The sequence below is a fragment of the Calidris pugnax genome, unplaced genomic scaffold (assembly GCF_001431845.1).
Source record: "Calidris pugnax isolate Ruff unplaced genomic scaffold, ASM143184v1 scaffold20, whole genome shotgun sequence".
Classification (NCBI taxonomy): Eukaryota; Metazoa; Chordata; class Aves; order Charadriiformes; family Scolopacidae; genus Calidris; species Calidris pugnax.
In genome coordinates, this window is record NW_015094510.1 from 14,261,268 (window position 1) to 14,284,101 (window position 22,834).

At 38.5% G+C, this 22,834-nt stretch overlaps 1 protein-coding gene across 1 annotated transcript in view; it reads left to right on the forward strand.

The window, feature by feature from the left end:
• The window catches only part of COG3 (component of oligomeric golgi complex 3), a 35,306-nt gene extending 13,059 nt beyond the window's left edge, over window positions 1–22,247 (forward strand). The window contains exons 13-25 of the mRNA XM_014965734.1: window positions 33–124; window positions 2,597–2,736; window positions 3,355–3,515; window positions 6,328–6,433; window positions 8,380–8,504; window positions 10,251–10,340; window positions 12,234–12,354; window positions 14,439–14,527; window positions 14,626–14,760; window positions 15,964–16,039; window positions 17,705–17,832; window positions 18,751–18,849; window positions 20,109–22,247. Coding sequence (XP_014821220.1) covers window positions 33–124; window positions 2,597–2,736; window positions 3,355–3,515; window positions 6,328–6,433; window positions 8,380–8,504; window positions 10,251–10,340; window positions 12,234–12,354; window positions 14,439–14,527; window positions 14,626–14,760; window positions 15,964–16,039; window positions 17,705–17,832; window positions 18,751–18,849; window positions 20,109–20,138 — 1,392 coding nt within the window. The 3' untranslated portion in view covers window positions 20,139–22,247. The remainder of the gene's footprint in view (window positions 1–32; window positions 125–2,596; window positions 2,737–3,354; window positions 3,516–6,327; window positions 6,434–8,379; window positions 8,505–10,250; window positions 10,341–12,233; window positions 12,355–14,438; window positions 14,528–14,625; window positions 14,761–15,963; window positions 16,040–17,704; window positions 17,833–18,750; window positions 18,850–20,108) is intronic.
• Window positions 22,248–22,834: the final 587 nt, after the last annotated feature.

Genomic DNA, 22,834 nt, shown 5'->3' on the forward strand with positions numbered 1-22,834 from the left:
ATAATCAAGTATTTGTATTTCTGTGAATGCAGGTACGAAGCGGTTGTGCCTTTATGGTCCATGTATGCCAGGATGAACACCAGCTTTACAATGAGTTCTTCACAAAACCAACACCAAAACTGGAGTAGGTGGTACATGCTGGTCTTCTTTTACTGCATGTTGTATTTTCTGTGCTGTGATATAGCAGACAATGTGATATGGCAAATAGGGTTGTATTGAAGTGGTTTGGTAAGAACCAGCAAGAAAAAAAAAACCTAAATCACTTTATCTGTCAGAATTTGATGTTCTTCTGTTTTCTTTTTTATTCAAGCTGGTAGTTTACGTTCACATAAATAATCTAGGTAACAAATGCTGTGTGGATGGTCTGAAAGAGATAAAGACACACAGTTGCTTTGGCAATAGCTGAGAAGTTTACAGTGCTGCAACTCTCAGCTGGTTTTGGACTGCCTCTCTATGCCAACAGGTCACAGTCAGTTGCAGAAGTGCTTTTCACTTACTTTGGTGTAAAATTAAGCTGATGAACTCCAGCCATTTGTCATCAAGGATTTAGTTAGTGAGCTGCCCTTAATGTCAGGGAGTATTTGCCATGTGCCTGTGTGTGGGCTGAAGAGAAGGCAGGGTGGTTGACCCTTGACAGTCCACAGATACAGGACAGTGTCTGTGTCAGCGCTGCCTAGATCTAGAAGAGATGGTTGTCTTGGTGGTTGTCTTCATGTGGTAATTTCATTATAAAAGTATTCTAAGTTTTTTATAACAGACCTCTAGTATTAGAGCAATTGAGTAGATTATGCCCCTTCTCCAATCTGGTGGTATGTTTTAATAATGATATTTAATTTTGAAATTTGGATTAGAAATTTGATTTGTTCCCTTCATATAAAGTTGATAAATAAAGTATATTCCTATTAATGTAACTGAGACACTGTTTTTGAGTGTTGTATTATCTTGAAATCAAATGCAGCTTGAGCTGAATAAATGTAAGCTGGAAATAATACTGCCCACTATACCCTCCATGTCCTCTAAAGATAAAGGAAAACCATAAACGCATAAAGCCTCACTAGAAATAAGCCACAGTGCCAGAGCAAGAGCAGTCTTTCTCTTTCCTGAGATATTGAGGTCTTGTGTGGGACATGCTCAGGATTTGAGGTGACCTAACTAAATTGTTTCTTAAGAACCTATTTAGCTGTCTCAGACCACATCCTGAAGCAAACAGGATCGAGATCCTAATTGAAACCAATGTAAAATGTTGTTCAGACAGAAATTTTGTCACTATTGCTCTTCGCACCAAGAGTGAGAATAGACTTCTGATGATTTTTGAATCTTGATGGAAAGTAGTTACCTCCTTTTGTGAGAACTTGCTTCCGTTTTTTGCCTACATCTGAGTAACATATTTTGAGGAAAATGTTTCAAATAGTAACTACTTTATTAGGCTTTTCTTACCTAATTTTTTTTCTGAGTTGCTGAGGTGTTCTGAAGACATAATAGTTAGGTGTCTATGTACAGATAAAAGTTTACCAAAAATCTAGCCAAGAGCAGAAATCTCAGATTGAGTGCTGTATTTAATAATAGGGCTGTTGAAACTTTCTGCTTTGTGTCTGCTTTTAACATAGAGAGTTACAGTTCTATCAAGTTACTTGTAAAGCTGTAGAATACAACAGAAGAGAGACATTCAAAATTTTTCTTCTGTGAGCATTCCTTTGTGAGCTTTTCTTGTCCACACTCTGAAAGCAACTGAAGTGTCTTTGTCCTATAGTCAGACATTCTTTGTGAGTTAGAAAAAAAGAATATATAGTGCAGTAAGCTCAACAACTGTACCACACCGTAAATACTTAAACAACCTTAGTGTTTGTATTTCCAAGTCTAACTGAGGAATTACTTTTCAGCTACTGGCAACAGCATTATTAGCTAATCTGTGATTAATGAAGGGAGCACCGAGAAGGGCAAAAATGTCTAGAATGCACGCTATTAGTGTCTTAACCAAGATGTGCATCGCTTCAAACAGGAAAGAAAAAAAAACAAATCAAAGTGGAATTTCTGGTGTTTCATATCGCACCAATAACAGTAACTTCAGTTAGATTGAGAAGTGTGCCCTGCAATGTTGGAAGTTGTTATAGAAAAGGTTACCAAGCTTCCCCTCCTGCATCCCTCTTTGTGTGCTCCTGGTTCTAATAAACTGTTGAGTACTCGGAATCAGAGGAGCCTTTTCTCAAGGGGAAAGTGGGGATGTGATTCTGAGCTCAGCAGGAGCATTTAATGCACAGAAGCCAGGTAAACCAGGTGGCAACATTTTCCTTTTGTGACAGATTGAGCTATTTGTTGGGTTTTTTATTATTTATTTTATTTTTAATTTTAAAATTAATTCAAATTATGCCACCATTTTAATCCACCAGCATCTTAAATCTCTTAGAAGACTTTGTGGGAAATCAGGCGTTCATGATTCAAACAGTCTTTTCTTAAGTCTTCTGTGATACCATGCTGCATTGCTTTCTCACCCTCCTTATAAAAACCTTTGCTATAAATAATCAGTGTGTGTGATAAATTTTGTTTGGTATTACGGGATCCTGAAGGTGTTTTGCTTTGTTTTATTTTTCCTTCATAGTGAACTCCTGGAGAAGTTGTGTCTTTCATTGTATGATGTCCTGAGGCCAATGATCATCCACGTCATTCACTTAGAGACACTTTCTGAACTCTGCGGGATTCTCAAAAATGAGATGCTTGAAGATCACGTACAGAACAATGGTAATTCGTCGATGGAATTTTTACTGTTGTCTTAACTGTTAAAATGATTAAATTGCATCGGCAAAAAAATTGTAACACTGTTCGGAATGAGGGAAAAAATGCTCACAAAATCTTTCAGCTTATCTTAAGAAATGAATTTCTACTGCTTAGACTCAGGCTGATACAATAGTTCTTAGGTTGGACGTGAGCTGCTTTGGATCATCTTCTGGTAGGCAGGTAGATGAGTTACCTTGTCAACTCTCGACAGTCACACTGCAGGCCTTGGCTGTGATAGAACCAAAGCACGTTGGTTTGGTGTCCAGGAAGAAATGCCACTCAACGTATCCAGGTCTCAAATAATTAGAATGTGTCGTTCTAACATAGGGTCTTAATTTATCAGTGTGAGATTGCAGTTCCACAATCTAATGAAAATTTGGGGAGCTGAAACAGTTGCAGTATGGAGTCCGGTAGTTCCTTGTTTGTCATAGATTTGTCTGCATGCTGCTGTTCCAAAAATAGTCTGACTTCATCTGCAGCAAGTCAGTTTTGTGACAGTTCTATATGCGGTACTTTAAAGTTTTGTTTCTGTAAGCTTGTTTTGTCATTAAATTAACAGTTTGGTTTTTTTACCTTTGTCAGCTGAACAACTGGGTGCGTTTGCAGCCGGTGTCAAGCAGATGTTAGAAGATGTACAAGAGCGTCTTGTCTATAGGACACATATTTACATTCAGACCGATATCACAGGCTACAAGCCTGCTCCAGGTGACCTGGCGTATCCTGACAAGTTGGAAATGATGGAGGTACAGCACCAGCTTTTGTATTGCCCTTGATTGTTTTTCTATTCAAATGCAGTAAATACAGTTGTGCAGTATAGCACTTTCTGGATGGGGTTTTCAAGTTCTTAGGTGTATTTAATATCACTGGCACTATCGAATTGGGACCTACTGATTAAATTATTGCCCTAAACTAGATGTAAGAGAACACATTATGTCATCAAACTTCATAAAATTGACAGTTCTCACAGCGGTTTTGCCTAAACTTGAAGCTTCTAAGTTTTCTCTCATAACAGTAAATTTTTCTTTGCTTTCACAAGTAGTAGGTATCACCCAGTGTATTTTCTAGTTAAGCTGGAGTTGAAGAGCTTTGGACAGGCACAGTTAGCTGCAGGTTTGTTTTCAGAATTACTGAAAACAAAAAACAACACCAAAACTGGTGTTTGGTACGTATGTGTGTATTCTCTGCTCAGACAGTGTGAGGGCAGACTTTCTTGTACCTTTAGATAATTTAACATATCAGCAATAGTTCCAGTCATCTTTGTCAAGTTCTTGACAGTATGAGCCATTTTTTGTAGTAATTCCAAGCCCTTTGAGTCTGTGTTCCTGTTGAAAGGAATCAAGGAATGATATGGGGCTGGAAGGGACCTCTGGAGATCATCTAGTCCAACCCCCCTGCCAAAGCAGGTCCACCTAGAGCAGGTTGCACAGGAACGTGTCCAGGTGGGTTTTGAATGTCTCCAGAGTAGGAGACTCCACCACCTCTCTGGGCAGCCTGTTCCAGTGCTCTGCCACCCTCAAAGTGAAGAAGTTCCTCCTCATGCTCAGATGGAACTTCCTATGTTTGAGTTTGTGCCCATTTCCTCTTGTCCTGTCCCTGTGCAGCACTGAGAAAAGTGTGGCCCCATTCTCTTGACACCCACCCTTTAAGTATTTATAGGCATTGATCAGATCCCCCCTCAGCCTTCTCTTCTCCAGACTAAAAAGACCCAAGTCCCTCAGCCTTTCCTCGTAGGAGGAAAGTTCTAGGCCCTTAATCATCTTTGTAGCCCTAAATGAAACTACTTACTTCAAAAGGTTAATACTATATATATGAAAGATTTCAGAATGAAACTACTCGCATAAATAAGAGTGTTTGATGAAAGACTTTAAATTAGTTTTTAACTAGAGCAAACTACATTTGGTATGCAACTGAAAGGTAGCATTGTATGGAGAGGATTAAGTGTAGTAAAGATCCCCCCCCCAAAATAACCGTTGCCATTCACTTTATAATGAGAGGCTCAAGCTGTCAATGGATTGAGTTGACTAAGAACAGCAATTCTGACATGAACTGGCAAGATGCATATTTTATTGCTGTGTTCTGCTTTCCTTCTATCTGCCAGAGTAGCTGGTGTTGCTTAGAAAATTGTAAGACTTTTTTGTAGCTGACCAGTTGGTAGAGAAGCTGTTCTTTGACTTTAGATTCAGAGCATTACTTACATAAAATGAAGATGCTGTTTAGCTTCTGTGAGCTGGAAGAGATTGACATCATGTAACTGTACCTTATAGTGTTCAATTCTTGCTTGTAAACAGACAAGCAAAGTGAGAAACTTCTTAGTAACTGAACTCACGTTGCTATAATCTTGTTTTTATACGTATCTAAAGCTTTTATGATGTTACAGTTTATGCTTTGGTGATCATAAAGTACACTCATAGGTTTTTGGGAAAGCATTTACAAATCCTGAAGCTAGTGAGGTTGTAGAATACCTGCCCCTTGTACTGAAAGTTTAAGTACTAATAAGCTTTGGGGAAAAAAGCAAAAATAGCAATTGAGAAGCCCAGCACACAAAATGTAACTGAGATCCATCCATTCAGAACAACTCATGATCAGAAGTTTTACCAGTAAAAGTGTTAGGAGTGAAGGTTGGTTTGGTTGGTTTAGGGGTTTTTTTGCTAAAATTGCGTAAATAGAACTGGATAAAAAAAATGATTGTGAGAACCTTTTAATGTTGGGTATAACTTCTATAGTCACGCAATGCAGATACTTAGTCTACAGAAGGCCTTATTTTCTAGCTAGGGTCCTATGGTGTTCAGTTAGGAAGAAGAACAAAGTTTTCCAGTTCATTCTAAATCGAGAAATTATGCTGCTCTTCGTATGTCCTCATAAGACTCCAGTTTTTGCCTGGTTTGAGATTCATTTTGCTATTTGATTGCTTTTAAACCTCAAAACCTTGCTATTTAGAGAGAGCTTCTGAATGAATTATTAAAATGTTAAAAGCACAGGGCAGAAATATTTCTTGTGCTGTTCTGCTCAAATATTAATGCAGTTCTTTGCCCATTCTTGCAACCTCTTGTTGCTTTGAAGCAGACCAAGTAGTGAACAGGGTTGAAAAGTGGAAGTGTTCAGTAATGTTAGGGGAAGGCTTTTTGTTGAACTCCTGCAGGGAATAAAGTAGAGAGTACTTCTGGGCCATCTGCACGTGTCATTGATAGGAATAAAGCCATCACAGAAATTATTTGTGAAATCCAAATCAATTTTGCATTGGGTTCTCCCATTTTGAGCTTCTCTTCCTAGGCAGCTTCACTGCTTGTTATTTAGAGATCAGTAAAAAACACAGGCAAAATGGGAGGAATAGTGCTTTACACAGTTCTGTGTAATACTTGTGAAACTTAAAATTGATATTGAAGTGTTTCTGCTATTGTTTTGGAAGCACCTGTCTTTGAAACTCTGGGGAGCTCACTGTAGCTGACTCCTCCTGCAGTTGAGTATGCTTTTATCTATTGTAATCAAAGCAGTGTAATGCTGCTTAAATTAAGGAGGGAAAAAAGTATAAAGTTTGTGGTATATCTTTCTCTGCAGAAAATTGCACAGAGTTTAAAAGAGGAACAGAAGAAGCTGCCATCCGAAGCTTCATTTTCAGATGTCCGGCTAGAAGATCCTGAGTCCTGCAGCTTAGTTAAATCTGGTATGAAATATATCTTCTGTTGTCAAATTAATGCATAAAGCTCACAGAGAATGAGCATTAGCTTGAACCATCAGTGAGAAACTTGCATGTATCTTAAAGGCTTCTGTTCCTAGAGGAATTCATAAGACATTTTGAGATGTGAACTTCGTCTCAGGGTTCTTAGTAACTTGTTTTTAATGAGAAACAACTTAATCTTGTTCTTTTGGTTGCATTTCTTTGTGCTTCCAGTGCAGTCCGTTCCGTGAAGCAACTGCTTTTGCAGCTGACAGCATCTATTGTACTTTATATAAAATTGAGCTTCTGTATTCTCTACTGCAAAGCAGCCCTACCATCACAATGTGTGCTTAAGGATGCTTCTGTTTGTTGGCTGTGCTGAGATGAGAAGGGTGGTTTGGTGTGTCAGGCATGTCTCTTAAATGGACACTTTGAGCATCTAGGAATATCTTTGTGTGTGCCTTTACCTGGGAAGGTGACACTTTGAAGTGTTTCCACTTACTGAAACCAGTTAATAATTTTAGCTGTTTACAGTAGTTCAGAATATAATCCTTGACTTATTAAATATGTGACCTGTAGGCCTGTAAATTACAGTGAACTGGAAGCAAATTCCACGAAACATGGCTCTTTCTGAGTGTTACAACCCTTTAAATTTTTGTCCAAGGTCCATTAAGAGTTTCTCCCTTTATTTTCTCATTGTTCAGAATGGTACATTGCTGCTTTTCACAGCAACACCTTTCTCAGCTCTTTGTCAGTCATTTCTCATATTCCTTTTGATTACCTGGTAGTTTCTTGCTTTTTGGCTTGCAAGGCCTGCAAGGTTCTTTCTGGTGGAGTGGAGTTCATCTTGCTTCAAGCCAGGTGTGTGGCATTTGCAAGTCCTTTAGAGACCACTTACATTCAGGAGACGGAAGGAACCTATGTGGTGTAATTGGAAGATAAGTGTCTGAGATAATTGGGATTATTTGCCCTTCAAAGGTGCCTCTCTCCCATTTCAGTGCCTGCAGAAGTAGCTGAAGTGACTAACAAATAGCATAGGAGTCTCACACTGACAACTAAGGTCTTGCCTTCTAATTACTGTGACAATATATTTCATGTTGCAAAAAGTAGATAGATATTGCAGAATTATTTTTATTTATTTATTCCAGTGCTGATCACATAAACGCTTCACAAGTGCTTATTCCATTATTATGTAAAATTAAAAATTTTACTTTTTTGAAGGGTTGCTAATTGGAATAGTGCTGATGCTATTGACTCAGCTGTTTCCAAGGATTTAAGGACAAAATGAAAATACAAGGCTTCTGTTTGTCAGGTTTTGTGAAAATCCATTTTGAGCATACAGCATTATTATAAAGGTTTCCCAGGAGGAGCGCTTTTTTGTGTTTACAGCCTCCTCATTACAAAGTTGGTTTTGCCATTATTTTTGCAGTTATTAACATGATGTTTAAGCCCTGCACTTTCTGCAGCTGTTTAATCCCTGTAGGATTATCCCCAGCAGAAAGGAAAGCATGAAGGAGTAAAATTGATGGAATGTTTGTTGTTTTTTTGTTTCTGATCATCTCCTGTAGTTCCATGATCACTAACTGTTTGGTTTATTTTCTTTTTTCTCCTATGCTTTTTTTTCTCCCAATAATTGTTTGATCATTTCAGCTGTTAGAGCTGAAGTAGAGGGGGGTAACATGCCTGTAAAACTAAAAAACCTTTTACTACAAAGACGTTGAGCTGGGCCATCCCTGAAAGTGAATTCATGTCCTTTACAGCCACGTTCTCTCTACACATCAGAAATCTAGTACTGACCTGCTTAGAAAGGAAAAAAACCTAACCTGTTTGGGTGCAACAAAATATGTCTTACTACTGTGAAGGCAGTATAAAGTGCTGTTGATACCACAGTCTACTTCGGTTGAAAGGACAGATGGGCAAGTTTTTCATGTGTGTATTTTACTTTTCAACAGGTTCAGCAGAATCCCTCAATCCCGGGCACCAGACGACGATTTCACCAGCAGATCTGCATGGAATGTGGTATCCTACTGTCAGAAGGACTCTAGTGTGTCTCTCCAAGCTGTACAGATGTATAGACGTATGCAAAAATTTCTTTATTTAATTTTTTTAAGTGAAGTTATGAAGCATGTAGCACCATGTCTGAATATTTTGATGTAAATGGGCATCAATTTTGATTGATGGGCAATTACCGGCCTCTGTTATCTCTTAGTCATTTTGATGCTATCTTTATGTAAAACAAATGAACTAGCAAATTTAGGTCATTGTTTCCAACACAATTTTGTATTTGTAGAATTAGAAAGGTTCTGATTTGTATATCTATTGCTGCTGCTGTTACAGAAATGCTTTAGTTTGTGATGCTCAAGATACTTATCACACCAAAGTTGATGAGTGAAAAGGACAAGATAGAATAGAAAGTTCTGGGTCAGTTACAGAGAACTGTCTTCTTGCTGAAATTACTGGGTGATGTGTTTCTTGCTGCGTGCTTCGCAGGGCATCAGACAAGGCGATGTTTTTGGTCTTGAAAATGATGACTACTACTTCTATGTTTTGGAAGCGTTCTCAAAAATTTTTTGTGGCACATCTTTTCACCTTCCAAAATGTAGGAGACGTTTCCAAAGTTTAAGACAGCACGAATCTTCATGTCTAATAGAAACAAAAGCGGTGTTTACTTCACAAATACTTTGAGACTTGCCCTCTAGAATCTGATTTATGCCTGTCACCTAATAGCGTAGAGGCTAATAAGCCTTTGAGAAACATTTTTGCTTTTCTGTATGTGTTGTATCTTTATTAGATACATTTAATGAAATTCAAAATAAATATAGGTGTTATGTGAAACTGCTACCAAGATGCTATTTGCTTAAATAGAAGCTAGAAAATATTAATACTTTATTGCTTAATATGTCAATCTCATTAAAGATAAATGAGTATTTGCCCTTGTTTTCAGATAGACCTTTGGAGATGAGGTCGTTGTTGCAAGGTTGTTTGCAAGGCTCATTTACAGTGTATCTGCACAGTGATTTGTTTATTTTTTTCACTGAGATATTCTAGCATAGAATCGTTTTGGTTGGAAGGGACCTTGAAGATCATCAAGTCCAACTGTTTGCCTAGCACTGCCGAGTCACCACTAACCCATGTCCTTCAGCACTACATCTTACACGTGTTTTAAATACCTCCAGGGACGGTGACCCAAGTAGCAGAGGTGGTGTGCCCCACTGGCACCCTGTAGATAGGAGAAGACATGAATGAAGTGTCACTGGCAAGCCTTGGGGCAGTCAGGGCTGTCATCTACTCCCTTGTTGGAGCTGTGTTGCTGTGGCCAGCTCAGCCGTATGATCTAATTGCTGTGGCTTAATGAGTTACTCCGTGTCACCCCAGTTACCCCATGGCAGCTGTCATGTTTGTTTACTAACCTGGTGCAAACGTGAGGCCGCTTGAGTTTGCTTGAGGTTAAGCTCAGTGGAATGATTGCAAACATAAATTGCACCCACAGATAGTTACCCTGACACATGAAGGGTCTGGTCAGGTTACCCAGTAAGCATCCTTCATGCCGTTAGGTGTCACTGACCATGTCACTGCCTGGGTGCAGATTTGGAGCTGGAGGGTGAACAGGAGATAATCATCCTGCCTCCGGTCTAAGTGCTGTAGCTTTTATAGACAAACGTTTCATCCTGTCTTATTGCACTTAGGAGACGTGTCTGTAGCTCACTAATGCAGAGTTTTATGTGCTGGTAAGCACATTCTTCACAAGCCACAACTCTTAAATCCTGCTTAAGTTTTGCTAACACCTTTTTTTTTTGTTCGTTTGATTTCCTCATCCCTGCAGAGGGCAGTGTTTCAGGGATTATCGCAAGAGGCCTTATCTGCCTGCATCCACTCGCTGCTGGGAGCTGCTGATTCCATCAGCAAAAACAAGGTCAGAATCTGTGCTTTGGGTATGATTTCTTTTTGGTGTTTTTTTTTTTTCCTCCATATGTATATCGAAGGCTGTGAAGCAATTGTTCAGAATTCTGTTGAAATCTCAGTGAAAGCATGTTCCTCTGCCCCCAGAGACGGGGTGGATTTGCCAGCTTTTAGTTATGGTTAATGTATCGTAAAGCAGGGATAATGATTCACATGCTGGCCTGTCTGGAAAGGTGCAATACAAATCATAGCAATTGTGTTTACAGGCTGCTCTAACTCATATGAATTCAATCAAGTGATACCTAAAGAAAAATCCTGCTAAAAGTCTCTGCTCCCTGTACTTATTTTCATTGCCTGTTACTCTTTTCTCTTTTTCTCTGCCTCCGTTGTTTGAATTTTCAAAAATCTGCCCAAGTGTTAAATTCAGTGGGAAGGGTTTGTTAAGTATTCTCTGCTCAGAACTGTCTGTAATCAAAAGGTTGGATCTGATGTGTTGCTCAGAATTCAATGCAGTTTCATCAAGTCATTTTAACCTTAAGTGCCCCACCACACTTCCTTTAATACAAAGGCTGTAGTAACTTTCTAATTTCTAACAGTCAGGACTTGAATTTTAAAAAAAAAAGAAGAAGGAAATTTCTTAGTAGGCTAAAATTGTTGAGTTTGTAGAAGCGGTATACATTGAGTAATAAAAAAAGTTCTAGTTGCTATGGGAAATGAAGAACTTTTTTGAAGTATTTCTTTTGAGCGTCCTTTGAAAAATATCTGTTAAATGTAGTTATCTGCTCAAACTAGAAGGAAAGGCAGTCTGAATTTCTTTTAAAGATACTATTTCATATGTAAATGATTTGGAGTTCTACAGTTAATTATCCATTCCAGCACTGTATATTGGGTCAGCATTGAATTATTGCAGAGAACGAAACCAATCCTGCAGGGAGCCCTAGATAGGTTTAGCCCAGGACTGAAATCTGTACCGTTTTGTTCTTGATGCGTGTTAATTTAACATTATCTGGTGAAATCATGCACATAAGAATAAAAAAATAACAACTCAAGAAACTTCTACCACTTATTTTTAGTAAGCTTTTCTATTTATCAAAATTGCAGATTTAAATATAATTTCTTCTTTACTGTTTTATTTCAAATATCAAGGAAAGTTCCAGCTTGCAAAAGCAAATTTGAATTCTTGAGTCCCTCCTCTATTTACCTCAATGAGCCATGAACTTCAAAGATTAAAAGCAGCACGCAGTATAAAGCACACAGCTAAAATAACAAGCAGTGCAAAACTGATTGTCTCAGTAGTGTGAACTTGGCCTTGTTTTATTCTTTGTATCTTTGCTGTACTGTTTAGAAATTAACTAAGCTTTGTGTTTAATGACATGAGAAAAATGCCTTGTAAGACCTTTGCACAATAGCAGTTAATGTTGTTACAATAACCTTGATTATCTGTCTTTGGCTATTTTTTAATCATCACAATGATTAAAACATTTTTAGAACCTCATGTTTTTCAACTATAAGTAATACGAATTAAGTGAAATAATTCCTGGCTTTTATGAAGAATAAGTTTGTATCTTTCAAATAGTGGGATACCTGTACCTAATGTGGACATTCAGTAATATAGCTGTGTAATCTAATTCTTCTAACTAAGAAGTGTGAATAAACCCTGCTTCTGCAGAGCAATGTGTTAGAAACAGCACAGAAATGGGATTTGTTGATCCCAGGGTGTAGTTAATGGCAGTAGAGACTAATGGAAAAAGCTTGTTAGTAAAATTATTAGTGTTAATTTTGTTATAGGAAGTAACTACTAAAAGTGGAGGTGTTGAAACTTTGGTCTTCATTTAATTGTTGGTTGTTGGTTTGGTTTTTTTTTTTCTCACATGTAATGCATATTCTTTCTCTTGTTGTGCTGTAGACCCAGGTTGATGGACAGCTTTTCTTAATAAAGCACCTTTTGATTCTTCGTGAACAAATTGCTCCTTTCCACACTGATTTCACCATTAAGGAAATTTCCCTGGACCTTAAGAAAACTAGAGGTACTAAACAGTTGCTGGCTACAGAATGGGATGGGATTGTCCTCCCTTAATGTGCCAGCAAAAGTTCTGGGTTTATTTTATGTTCATTTGCAATGACCTGTGTGCTTGTTCTAACCTCTTGCTTTGTTCTTGTCTTCTCTGAAAAAAAAACAAACCATTTTCTTATAAGGGTAATTAAAGATGTATCTAACACATTCTTTATCTTTGTATGAAATGCTTTTGACTGCTTTTTGCTGCTGACCTAACTTATTTATCCAGTCTTTTTTAAGAACAGCGAAGGAATCTACGTTTATGTTGCACAGAGCTGTCTTTCCCCTTTTCTGACTCTTTAAAGGAATATCTTTTGTTACTGCTGTTTAGCAGGTGAATTTAAAAATACTTAATTGACTTGCTTAGAACAAATTAAGATTTCCTAGAACTTTCTGTGAGATTCTGCTTTAGGAAAGGATTTATTCTGTTGCAAGTTCAATAAGCAATATTGCTGAATGGTTTTGTGTAGCAATCATGTCTGTTGTAGGAAGGGAATACAAAGAGTAGTGGCCATGGTCATGATTCTTAAAATTGTACTATGGTTCTTTTGTAAAATGCAGGAAACCTCTCAATACAAAAGTGAACAGACATGTATGTGTCAAGTTTTTAAAGATAATGAGAAAACTATTTGGAAGCATGTCGAGTTTCTCTTCTTCCATTCCGGAAGGGAAAGCTGAAGAAATAGCTTCTTTTTCCTGCCGTCTAATATTCTGCTGTTTTCTCTCTGAAGCAAGCAATTCTTACACTAACCATTTCACCTGTTGCATTTGAACATCAATGAAACCTCCCCCCTGTTGAGTAGTTTCTAGTTGACTGGAGGTTAAAGGGCAAATACATCCTTTTGGTGTCTTGTCCTGGCTGACACACAACTTTGTTCTCCATTTTTATTTAATTGAATAAATTTTTGTGCCAGCCAGTGCTTTGGAAATGGTAGTGGTAAGTAATGGTAAACACTTTTCTTTTTTTATTATTTTTTTTTTTTAATATTGGGTGTTGGTGTTGAAAAGATGCACATTCTGTTCAATTCTTAATGCAGTGTGGCATAGGCCAGTAGGGCTTTTATATTTGGGTTGAGTTCTAGAAGAAAAATAACATGGCTAATAGGAGTGTTACTGTATTCAAGCCAAGCTGTCTGCACATAGATTTAATATTTAATTTGGGAGAGACAAAGGGACGCTGCTTAATGTAAAAGTCATGATTCCACATAATTTTCTTTAAAGCAGTATGGAGCAGAGGGCTCTTGTAACTGAAGTTCACAGTGGGGAGAAGTGACTTTCACACTGACTAGCTCATAGGCTTCTCATCAAAAACTTAAGCTTTTTTTTTGAATCGGAACTACTTTTGAAATTAAAAAAAGTAAATGGATATGTAGGATGATAAATAAATGACATTGGGACAACAAGCCAGACTGAAACTGTGTTGATAATTTTCTTTTCCCCCAGTCTGATTTCAGGTTGACAACATCCCCATAACGCTATAGGAATAATTTCAGTATGGTGTGTTAATTGCAGGCATTTTTACAACTACTTGGGACTTCTGCAGAGACCATAAACATGATTGTATATCAACCTTGATGTCTTGTTGTTTAGTCCGAACTAAAGTAATTAAGCACAGAGGAAGAGAGTGACAGTTCCAAGTTATTTCATGCAACTGTGCTTGGTTTTCCCAGGCAACATGGGCCAAATTCTGCATATTGTTCACTGCTTAATTACATAGCTTATGTAAAAGTCTTTAATTTGTAGATATAGTTACAATTTATGTGCTGATAGCATGCAGCTGATATCAGTCTTTCGTTAGATTGGTGTAATGTATTTATCTGTTTAGACTGTGCAAGTGTTAAATTCAGGTTTGCCATAGGTGCAACTGAAACAGAATGGATCAAGCTTTGTGTGCTTCCGTGCACGTGTGCATCCACACCTAGCTGTAGTGGAGTCATTAATGTTATATTCCTAATCATTCCAGGCCATTTTCATGAGTAAATGAGTGATTCAAGTTTTTAATTCCTGGAGCTGAATGCCATTGACTTACAGCATGAGTGACTTTCTGATTCACAGATGCAGCATTTAAAATCCTGAACCCTAAGACAGTTTCAAGATTTTTTAGACTAAACAGCAACAACGCCTTGATACAGTTCTTACTGGAGGTAAAATGGATTCTTATTGCATTAAGAAAAATTGGTCATTTAAGCGGGTGGTGATCTCTGGCGAATAAAAAGGAGGGATTTGTTGTCTTCTGTTCAAGGGTACTCCAGAAATCAGAGAACATTATATCGACTCTAAGAAAGATGTGGATCGTCATCTGAAATCGGCTTGTGAGCAGTTTATTCAGCAGCAAACCAAACAGTTCATAGAACAGCTGGAGGAGTTCATGACAAAGGTATAGACATGTTCTATGTTTGTTAACCTAACCAAAATATTGGTAGGACAAGGGAATTAATATTTAAATTGGGTGTAGGGAGAAGTTGCTAGTGCTGTCTGATTAGCTGAAGATGATGGCATTTCCTATTACAAGGTTGTGCTTCCCTTTAAGTTCCAAAAACAATTTTCTAGGCGTTTTTGAGATTAATGGATTCAGGGAACCTGATGGGTTTTTTTTAAAAAGCAACCCTTAAGCTTTTCAATCAAGAAGCTTTAACATTTCATTGAGTTGAAACAGGTCTGTGACAGCTGGCAGGAGTTTTTCTGTTTGCAGGAAAACTCCTACCTTGACTGAATTTGTAAACCTTCAAAACCAATCTTTGGTCATGCGTGTTCTTGAGGGAGGTCTTAGACTGTGACTGTGAAGTGTGTTAGAAGTTTCTGTTCTCAGCATATTTTACACCAGTGAGGTGCTGGCTGAGCAGGACTTTCTTCCCAAGTGACAAATTCCTGATAAAAGTTGGTCAGAAAGATTAGGCATCCTAGTGGATAGGAACAAAAAAGATGTCATATTACAGTATGCTTCTTTCTAGAACCTGCTCTAGAGCTCAGGATTTCTAGGCTCTTGAGAAGACCACATAGCACGATCCACCACTTCTGGGAAATGAAATGTGTGATGTGGATCCTTGTGTTCTGAAAATAAGTGGTTTTACAGTGTGACATCTGAGAAACTGAGGCTACAGCATTGCAAGGATATTACGAATATGCCAGTGGCTTTTGAATAATTAGGAGATTACAGTGATACATCTACTGGTGCTTGTCATGCTGGGGTGAGAGACCAATGGATCCATACCCTATGAGATAATAGATGGTCCAAGTGATCCCAGTGACTCACTGGGAATTTGGAGAGTTTGACTAACCTGCTTAAGTATGTATCTCTTTTGAGGTTTCTGTGTATCCTTAGGTGCCTACGTGTCTTTGTGAATGTAATCCCATTTTGAGTTTTACTTTCAACAAGTGATCACGATTGTAATTTTGAACCGCGTTTCTGTCAAGCTGCTTCCCTTGTGTGTTGTTAAGCCAGTGCATACAAGAGAGAGAGGGGGAGTAGGGGAGATCCCATACACTGCAGTATCTAAGAGACTTGTGCAATTATTACTTGGTCACTTTGTTGTGAATTCAACTGAAAGAAATATCGTTTTGCTGATTGTACTTGTTTTAGGTAGCTGCTTTAAAAACCATGGCCACTCAAGGAGGTCCCAGTTACAGCCTTTCACAGCAACCTTGGGCACAGCCAGGTATTTGCTTTGTTTTATGTTCATGTTACCTCTGAGGTGCTTGTAGGTTAATGAAGCCATGATCATTTACTACTTTGAGACTTCTGTAAACTTCTCATCAAATGGAGCAGAAGACCCCTTCCACTCACTGTTTTTGGTAGAGCAATAGAAGCTGCGTTACTTGGGGCTTGAGTATTTCAGAATGTCACTTCTCTCCATGCTTGACTTTTAAAACAGGGATCTGAAAAGCTGGCCTGGTAAGTTTAGACTGTGAGACTGTGATTGATCTGGAAAAATTCTTAGTACCCAAGAACTGTTTACCTTTTTCTTGAAAATCCTGGCTTCCATTTTCACCTGTGTGCTAGTTTAAATATGTTAAGATACCTCTAAATCAAAACCTGCCAACGTTCAGAATATATATTTAATTGGTGCAGTAGATCAATGACTTGACTATTTCTCAAGCTGTGACTGTTTTTGCATGAAAAGAGCATTTACGCCACTGCATACAGAATGTGCTTAAGGAATTATTTGATTGCATTAAGATAAAGCTTTTGTTTTTGTAGGAAAAAATGAGTCTGCATTGAAGCTTTTGTTGTCTGTACGTTTGGTACCTACTTCCTTTTCAGTTTTCCTGCCACTATGCAAAAATGTAATCTAGCCTTGTTTCCTTCTTAAGTATTCAAATGTGATTGCTTCCTAGGAACATTGGGAGTAGTTTAGATGTTCCCGGGTTGTTTTGCTTTTCACGTTACAAAGTTGTGCTTTTGGGTGACACTGAGGAAACTTGATTAATTCCAATTCAAACATTGGAATCTTCTGTTACATCATGTTGTTAAAATGCAAAGCCAGCCACGTTCATTCATAATTCAGTGCTGCTCCATAGGTCAGATGCTCTCAAGGGCTAACTTGAGCTTCTACTTAACATCTCCTGCTTCTTCAGGAGTATTTTTAATGTTTGTTTGGAGATAATTATGTGTGTAGAGGCACATCTAAGCAGAGCTTCTGCTGTTTCTTGGAGTCATTTGTTTGGAAAGCAGGAGTAGGTAGAAAATGTAGATATGGGAGAAATTGAGGGGGAAAAAATAACATAGTATTTTAACTTCAGTAATTTAAAGCTATGAATGGATTTTTCTCCTGCCCTTTAAGTAAAGAGCTTGTAAAACCATTAAAATACCTAGCAATAAAGAAAGGTCTTGTCTCTGGGAGGATTCCTTTCTGGTTGATTCAAAATCCATATGGCTTTGCCACCTCTCTTCTTACAGCCATAGCCTGTGGTCAGTAAGGAGAATTTGTGTAAAGAATTAATCTCTACTAGCACTGTTTGTTTCCCAGCAGTTTCTTTTCCAACAAGTTTTCTAGGGGAAGGCATATGTAGAAGTTTGTTGCTGTTGGGAAGGCTGTGACTTCAGGAGCCTCAGGAGGATGTGGACACAGAAATGGGTTGGATGCATTTTTTGCAGAAAAAAAGGGGCTGATGTCTTGAGTAGGTCCCAAAAGAAAAGTCTTTATGGCATGTTGTGGTTGTATGATGGGTTGAAGCTGCCTAGCCCGGTCACCCCCTTTCCCTTTCTCTCAACCTTCTAGTTATGATCAACCCCAGTGAACTGGAGGTGACATTCTGGAGTGTAGATGTCAACTAGCAGAATGCCATTTCAGCTTATTAAGCATATTTTTTTTTATTTTTAGCGAAGATCAACGATCTAGTCTCTTCCACTTACAAGACAATAAAAACAAAGCTGCCATTGACGTTACGGAGCATGTCGTTATACTTGTCCAATAAAGATACAGAATTAATTCTGTTTAAGCCAGTTAGGGTGAGTATTGCTAGATATACTTCAGTATGTTTTCCTGTAGGTGTTGGGCCTTCTTTTAGTTAAAGACTTTAAACACATTTTGTGCGATGATTTGCTTTATACTTCTGTGTGTGTATGGCTATATGTATAATATATCTATATAAATGTATTTATAAGTGTATATAGTTATACACATATCTGTAGAGTTATTCTCAGTCCAGCCAGTGAACATGTGACAAATACCATGCACGTGTAATAGTGAACAGACTGTTACAGTCACTGTGCTGTCCCTGATCTGAGAAGCTGTTGAAAAGGCATAGGAAATTAAAAAAAAAAAAGAGAAATCTAATAATATGTTCTATAATTATATGTTTAGGTTTGTGGTTTGGTTTTGTGGTTTGGTTTTTTTTTTAAAAAAAAAAAGGCTCTCCTGCTCTCCATTGTACTCAGCCTACATAACACGTACAAGTTACAGGGACACAACTGGTTCTGTGCATTCTGCATGTCTTCTACTTGGCACTGCAAAAACTACTACAAAGAAAATTAACTCTGTCCCAGCCAAAACCAGTACAGCTTGGTCCATTACACATGGGCAGAAGCACTGGAGGCAGAGAGAATGATAAAGATTGAATGGGACACCCAGTGGAAACCCACCAGAAAGAGCCAAGCTTGAGTTTTAAGCTTCTAGGTTGAATCTGTAGGACTCAAGTGTTTCAGTTTAGCACATCTTAGCTGAAGTTTTGATCTCACAGCCAATGTGGATTCCTTGTGGCTGTTTTGGGGCTTGTTTTTAAAAGAAAAGCTCTTAAAGCTTGACTGTTTCTCCCTATCTGGTCACTTCAGTAGCTATTCCTTGTATACATTGGGCTTATTCTGTTCCATGTTTGAGATGCATGTTGTGTGTTTTAATACTGAGTTTTTTCTTCTTTCCTTTAAAAGAATAATATTCAGCAAATGTTCCAGAAACTCCATGCTTTGTTAAAGGAAGAATTTAGTAATGAAGATCTCCAGATAATAGCTTGTCCTTCAATGGAACAGGTATATATTGAACCTCCCTGTTTTATCAGTTGCTCTTTCGTGTGTCTAGTTTTTTTTTAACATCAGTTTTTCGTTGTTAGTGTTTTCAGTGTTCAGAATCCTTATTTATTTATTTCTTATCCCCCTTGATCCCAGATGATTAAACTCGGGGCTTTATCTGAACTCAGAGGCCCCCAGCTGAAAGGGGGTTTGGTTTGATTTTTTTTTTTTTTTTTTTTTTAAATGGATATCCAATAGAGTTTTTAAACTGAAGGTGGCGATTGATGTTGCTGGGGATTGAGTTGCACAAAATCACGGCAGAGTCTTGCCATTTCTGGATGTTGTCTTTTTAGAGTGATATCAAAGCTAGTGAATCTGCTTTAAAAGAGGCAGTGTGTGTAAAGGCAGTCTTGGTTTTGACAAATACAAAAAGAAGCAACTTTTACATTTAGGAAGCATGAGAAAAGAATCGCAAGGGTTCATTGGAAATAAATTACATTGGGAAAATGTGCAGATGCTTATGGAAATGTAACCCTACATAATAAGGTCTTTAGTCTCAGAGATGATTTGGGTTAAGAATTCTCTGTATTAGGATGCTCTGACAGAAACCAAGTAGGTTTTTAAAAATCACGGTTTGACCTTAGTGGTCCAGGGAATGTGGGTAGAATCATGATTATCCCAGGATGCCAATATTTAAACAGATAATCTAGTTTATGGATTAAAGGACACGGCCTGGGTGAATATGGCCACAGGGATGTGTGATAACTCTCCTGGAGCAGAGAATGGAAGTGATGTGCTGGAAGGAGGTGGGATTATCCTGAAGGAGATTTCTTACTTTTTTATCCGTTAAACCTTAGGATCACTTCTCATACAAACTGAAGTGTATGGGAAACAATATTGTAATCTGTGGGAAGAAGCAAGTACTGCAAAGGATTCCAAATGTCTTTCATATATCTAAGATGAATTTTAACATTTTTTTGCCAGTGAACAGAGTTTTTTTTGGAATTCCTTGACGATGCCTGAAGTAATTTTAAAAAGTTTGCCAGGGTAGATTGTGGCTGCTGAAGTGACTAGTCAGCATTGTCAACAATCTCATTTTAAAAAGCCTATGAGTAGGCATTTGACTGGAAATTTTGGCCAGTTGTTTTCTAGCTGCCTTCTCCTGGTTCATCTAAGACTCCAGGTGCTTCCTAGGAATTTTATTTAAAGGTTAACATATAAGACATCAGTTCTGAAACTCAGCTGCTCTGTCTAATGTAGGTTTTCCTTTTGCCTTTCAGGTGAACTTGCTTCTATCGATGTCCAAGTAGCCCAACAGTGGGGCTGCTTAAAGTAAGCTTCAGCTGAATGCCAGCCAGTGAAGGGAATGTGAAGACATTTGCTTGAAATTAACGAAGGATCCCACTGTGCAGTCTGGTCTGCATCAAAACTCTCCAGTCTGCTTAACCCTGTTTTAGGAAAAAAAGAAAAAAACCGAAACACTGATTTGTGAAAGGTCTTCCTATTCATTGGTTTGAGAAGTGGTGGGGAAAGCAAACAAAGCAAAATACCCTTTGCTGATCGCTCTTATGGGAGCTCAGTGACTGCCTTCTCTAGATGTTTTCAAAGTTGAAATCCTATTATTTTTTTCTACGTGAAAACCTTTCTTTCTTTCCTTTAGTAGGCTGATGTATGCAGTGAAAAGCTGCACTTTCAAAGACATGCTGGCAATAACACGCAGGGAATCAAATGGGAGTGGTAATAGGTATTTGCAAGGCTTGGAGATAAGCACATTGGTATGACAATTTGACTTAAGCAGGCAATGCTCCGATTTTTCTTTAAGTCCCCCCCAAATCCTGGTAATCCACCACGTGCTTGAACATAATTCAGAGCTTCTTAGTTGGGAAAACTTCTACTTCCCGCATGTGAAACGTTTTTTGAAACACTGGACGTGCAGTTTTTCTTACACTGTTGCGATTGGGAGCTGTGAGATCTGACCTGAAGTTCCATTCTCCGTGTAAAGAATCTCAATTCCTTGGAATTTGCGATGGAAAACTGTGCAATATCATTTCTCTTCCTTCTGAGGGAACCGCATGTTTTCAGATGCTTTGCCGCAAAGCTTGGAATTGAGATTCTCGGGTACTTAGTTCCAGGTTAGAGTTGGGTCTTTTTTGGCCTTACCCAAGATCAGATGGTGGTGTTTTGTTGTTCAAAGTGGGGACTGGAGCTCGTACAGCCTTCTGTGCCCTGGAGTAAGTGCTAATATGAGGGTGGGGGGGCTGCCAGAAACGGGAGCGTGCACGCCTGCCAAATCAGCATCGTGAACGGGGGATAAGTGCTTGGTAACTGGTGAACAATACAGGGTGTTCAATATGCAGTGATCGGGAAGCTGAACGCTAAACACTTGGTTATTAACGGAACCAAACACTACAAGCAGCTTTAGGGTGCCTCAGTGGGTGAGTCTTGATTGTGCGGCACAGCAGGAGAAAAACGCGGTGACTTACATGGCAGATTTTTAACTTATTTATAGAACCCGTTCTGTAGTTCTAAATATGTAGACATTTCCATGCACCTGGGTGGTGGTTTGATTTAGTAACTTTGCTGTTATAAATCACGTGGCTGGAGGCTTAAGATGGTAGGATTTAAAGCTACCAGGAGAGGGGTTGCAGCCGTGGTGCTGAGGCACATAAATGGTACTCGTAGGACCTTACGTGACTCCTTAAAAATTAACTAAAGGAACTAACAAGGAAGAAAACTTACCCTTTCTTTTTTACTTATGTAGAAATACAGGCTGTAAAATAATGTCCAGTGGATTGTAATATATGTATATTTGGTTTTTTTATAAAGTTTTACAGAAGGACTGCATGGTCGCTGTACAGAGTTATTGACTGACTTAATACAGACGTTGTACAGAAAAGATATGAAGGGGAAACCGTTGCAATAGTCACTCTTGTGCTCGGGATCTTTTCTCTCTCTCAGAGTACCCAGACAGCTCCGGGACAGCTGGTTGAAAAACTAAATGAGCAATCAGTTTATACAGCCTGTTTGCTAAATGAGTATTTGTTTAAACTTGTACAGTTTCAGATATTTACGTTTACAAATAGTGTAAATACTTTCAAAAGATTAATTTAAGATGCTTTATATTATCTGACTAGAACTTTGCCGTTTTTAATTTTTTTAAATAAAAATGTTGCCTCCTATTTTGGTCTGAGAGTAAAGCTTTATTCTGTATCCTGAGGCTTGTCTGTCAAGGTGACTGTAATACAGAGACAATAAACACCCTGTAAGCACAGGCAGTGCATTGCTGAGGAGAAGTGTTCTTTTTTAGCAGTAAGAGAGTTGACTTTATTTGGCACAGATGTATACCCGAGTGCTGAATGTACAGCTAATTGTTACAGTAATGCCTCTTTATGGTTATAATAAAAGTAAATTTGTATTTTCTTTACTGACAAACGGTCTTGTGTGACTTAGTGATCTCTTTGCGTGCAGTTTTGTTAGGGGGAAGAAACCACGACTGTAAGAGAAGAATGTATTTTAACTAGTTGGCTTTTACTAAGAGAAAACTTGGGAGCTGGTGGCAGAAATCACAAGAATTATTACACTTGATAGCTGGTCTTGTTGTTGGTTATTCACAGACTCATCTACCCGTAATTTCTCATTATCCATACACTGTTCTTCTGGCCCTTGATATTGTAGAAACACATCATCCAGAGGTTTGTGGTTTGTCCCCTGTAATGCCAGCGTGAATCACAGAATGGTTAGAGTTGGAAGGCTCCCTAAAGATTGAGTTCCAACCCCCCTGCCATGGGCAGGGACACCTCCCACTAGAGCAGGTTGCTCAAAGCCCCATCCAGCCTGGCCTTGAACACTTCCAGGGATGGGGCAGCCACAGCTTCTCTGGGCAACCTGTTCCAGTGTCTCACCACCCTCACAGTAAAGAATTTCTTCCCAAAATCTAAATTCAATCTCCCCTCTTTAGTTTTAAAACCATTACCCCTTGCCCTATTGCTACAAAGAGTCCCTCCCC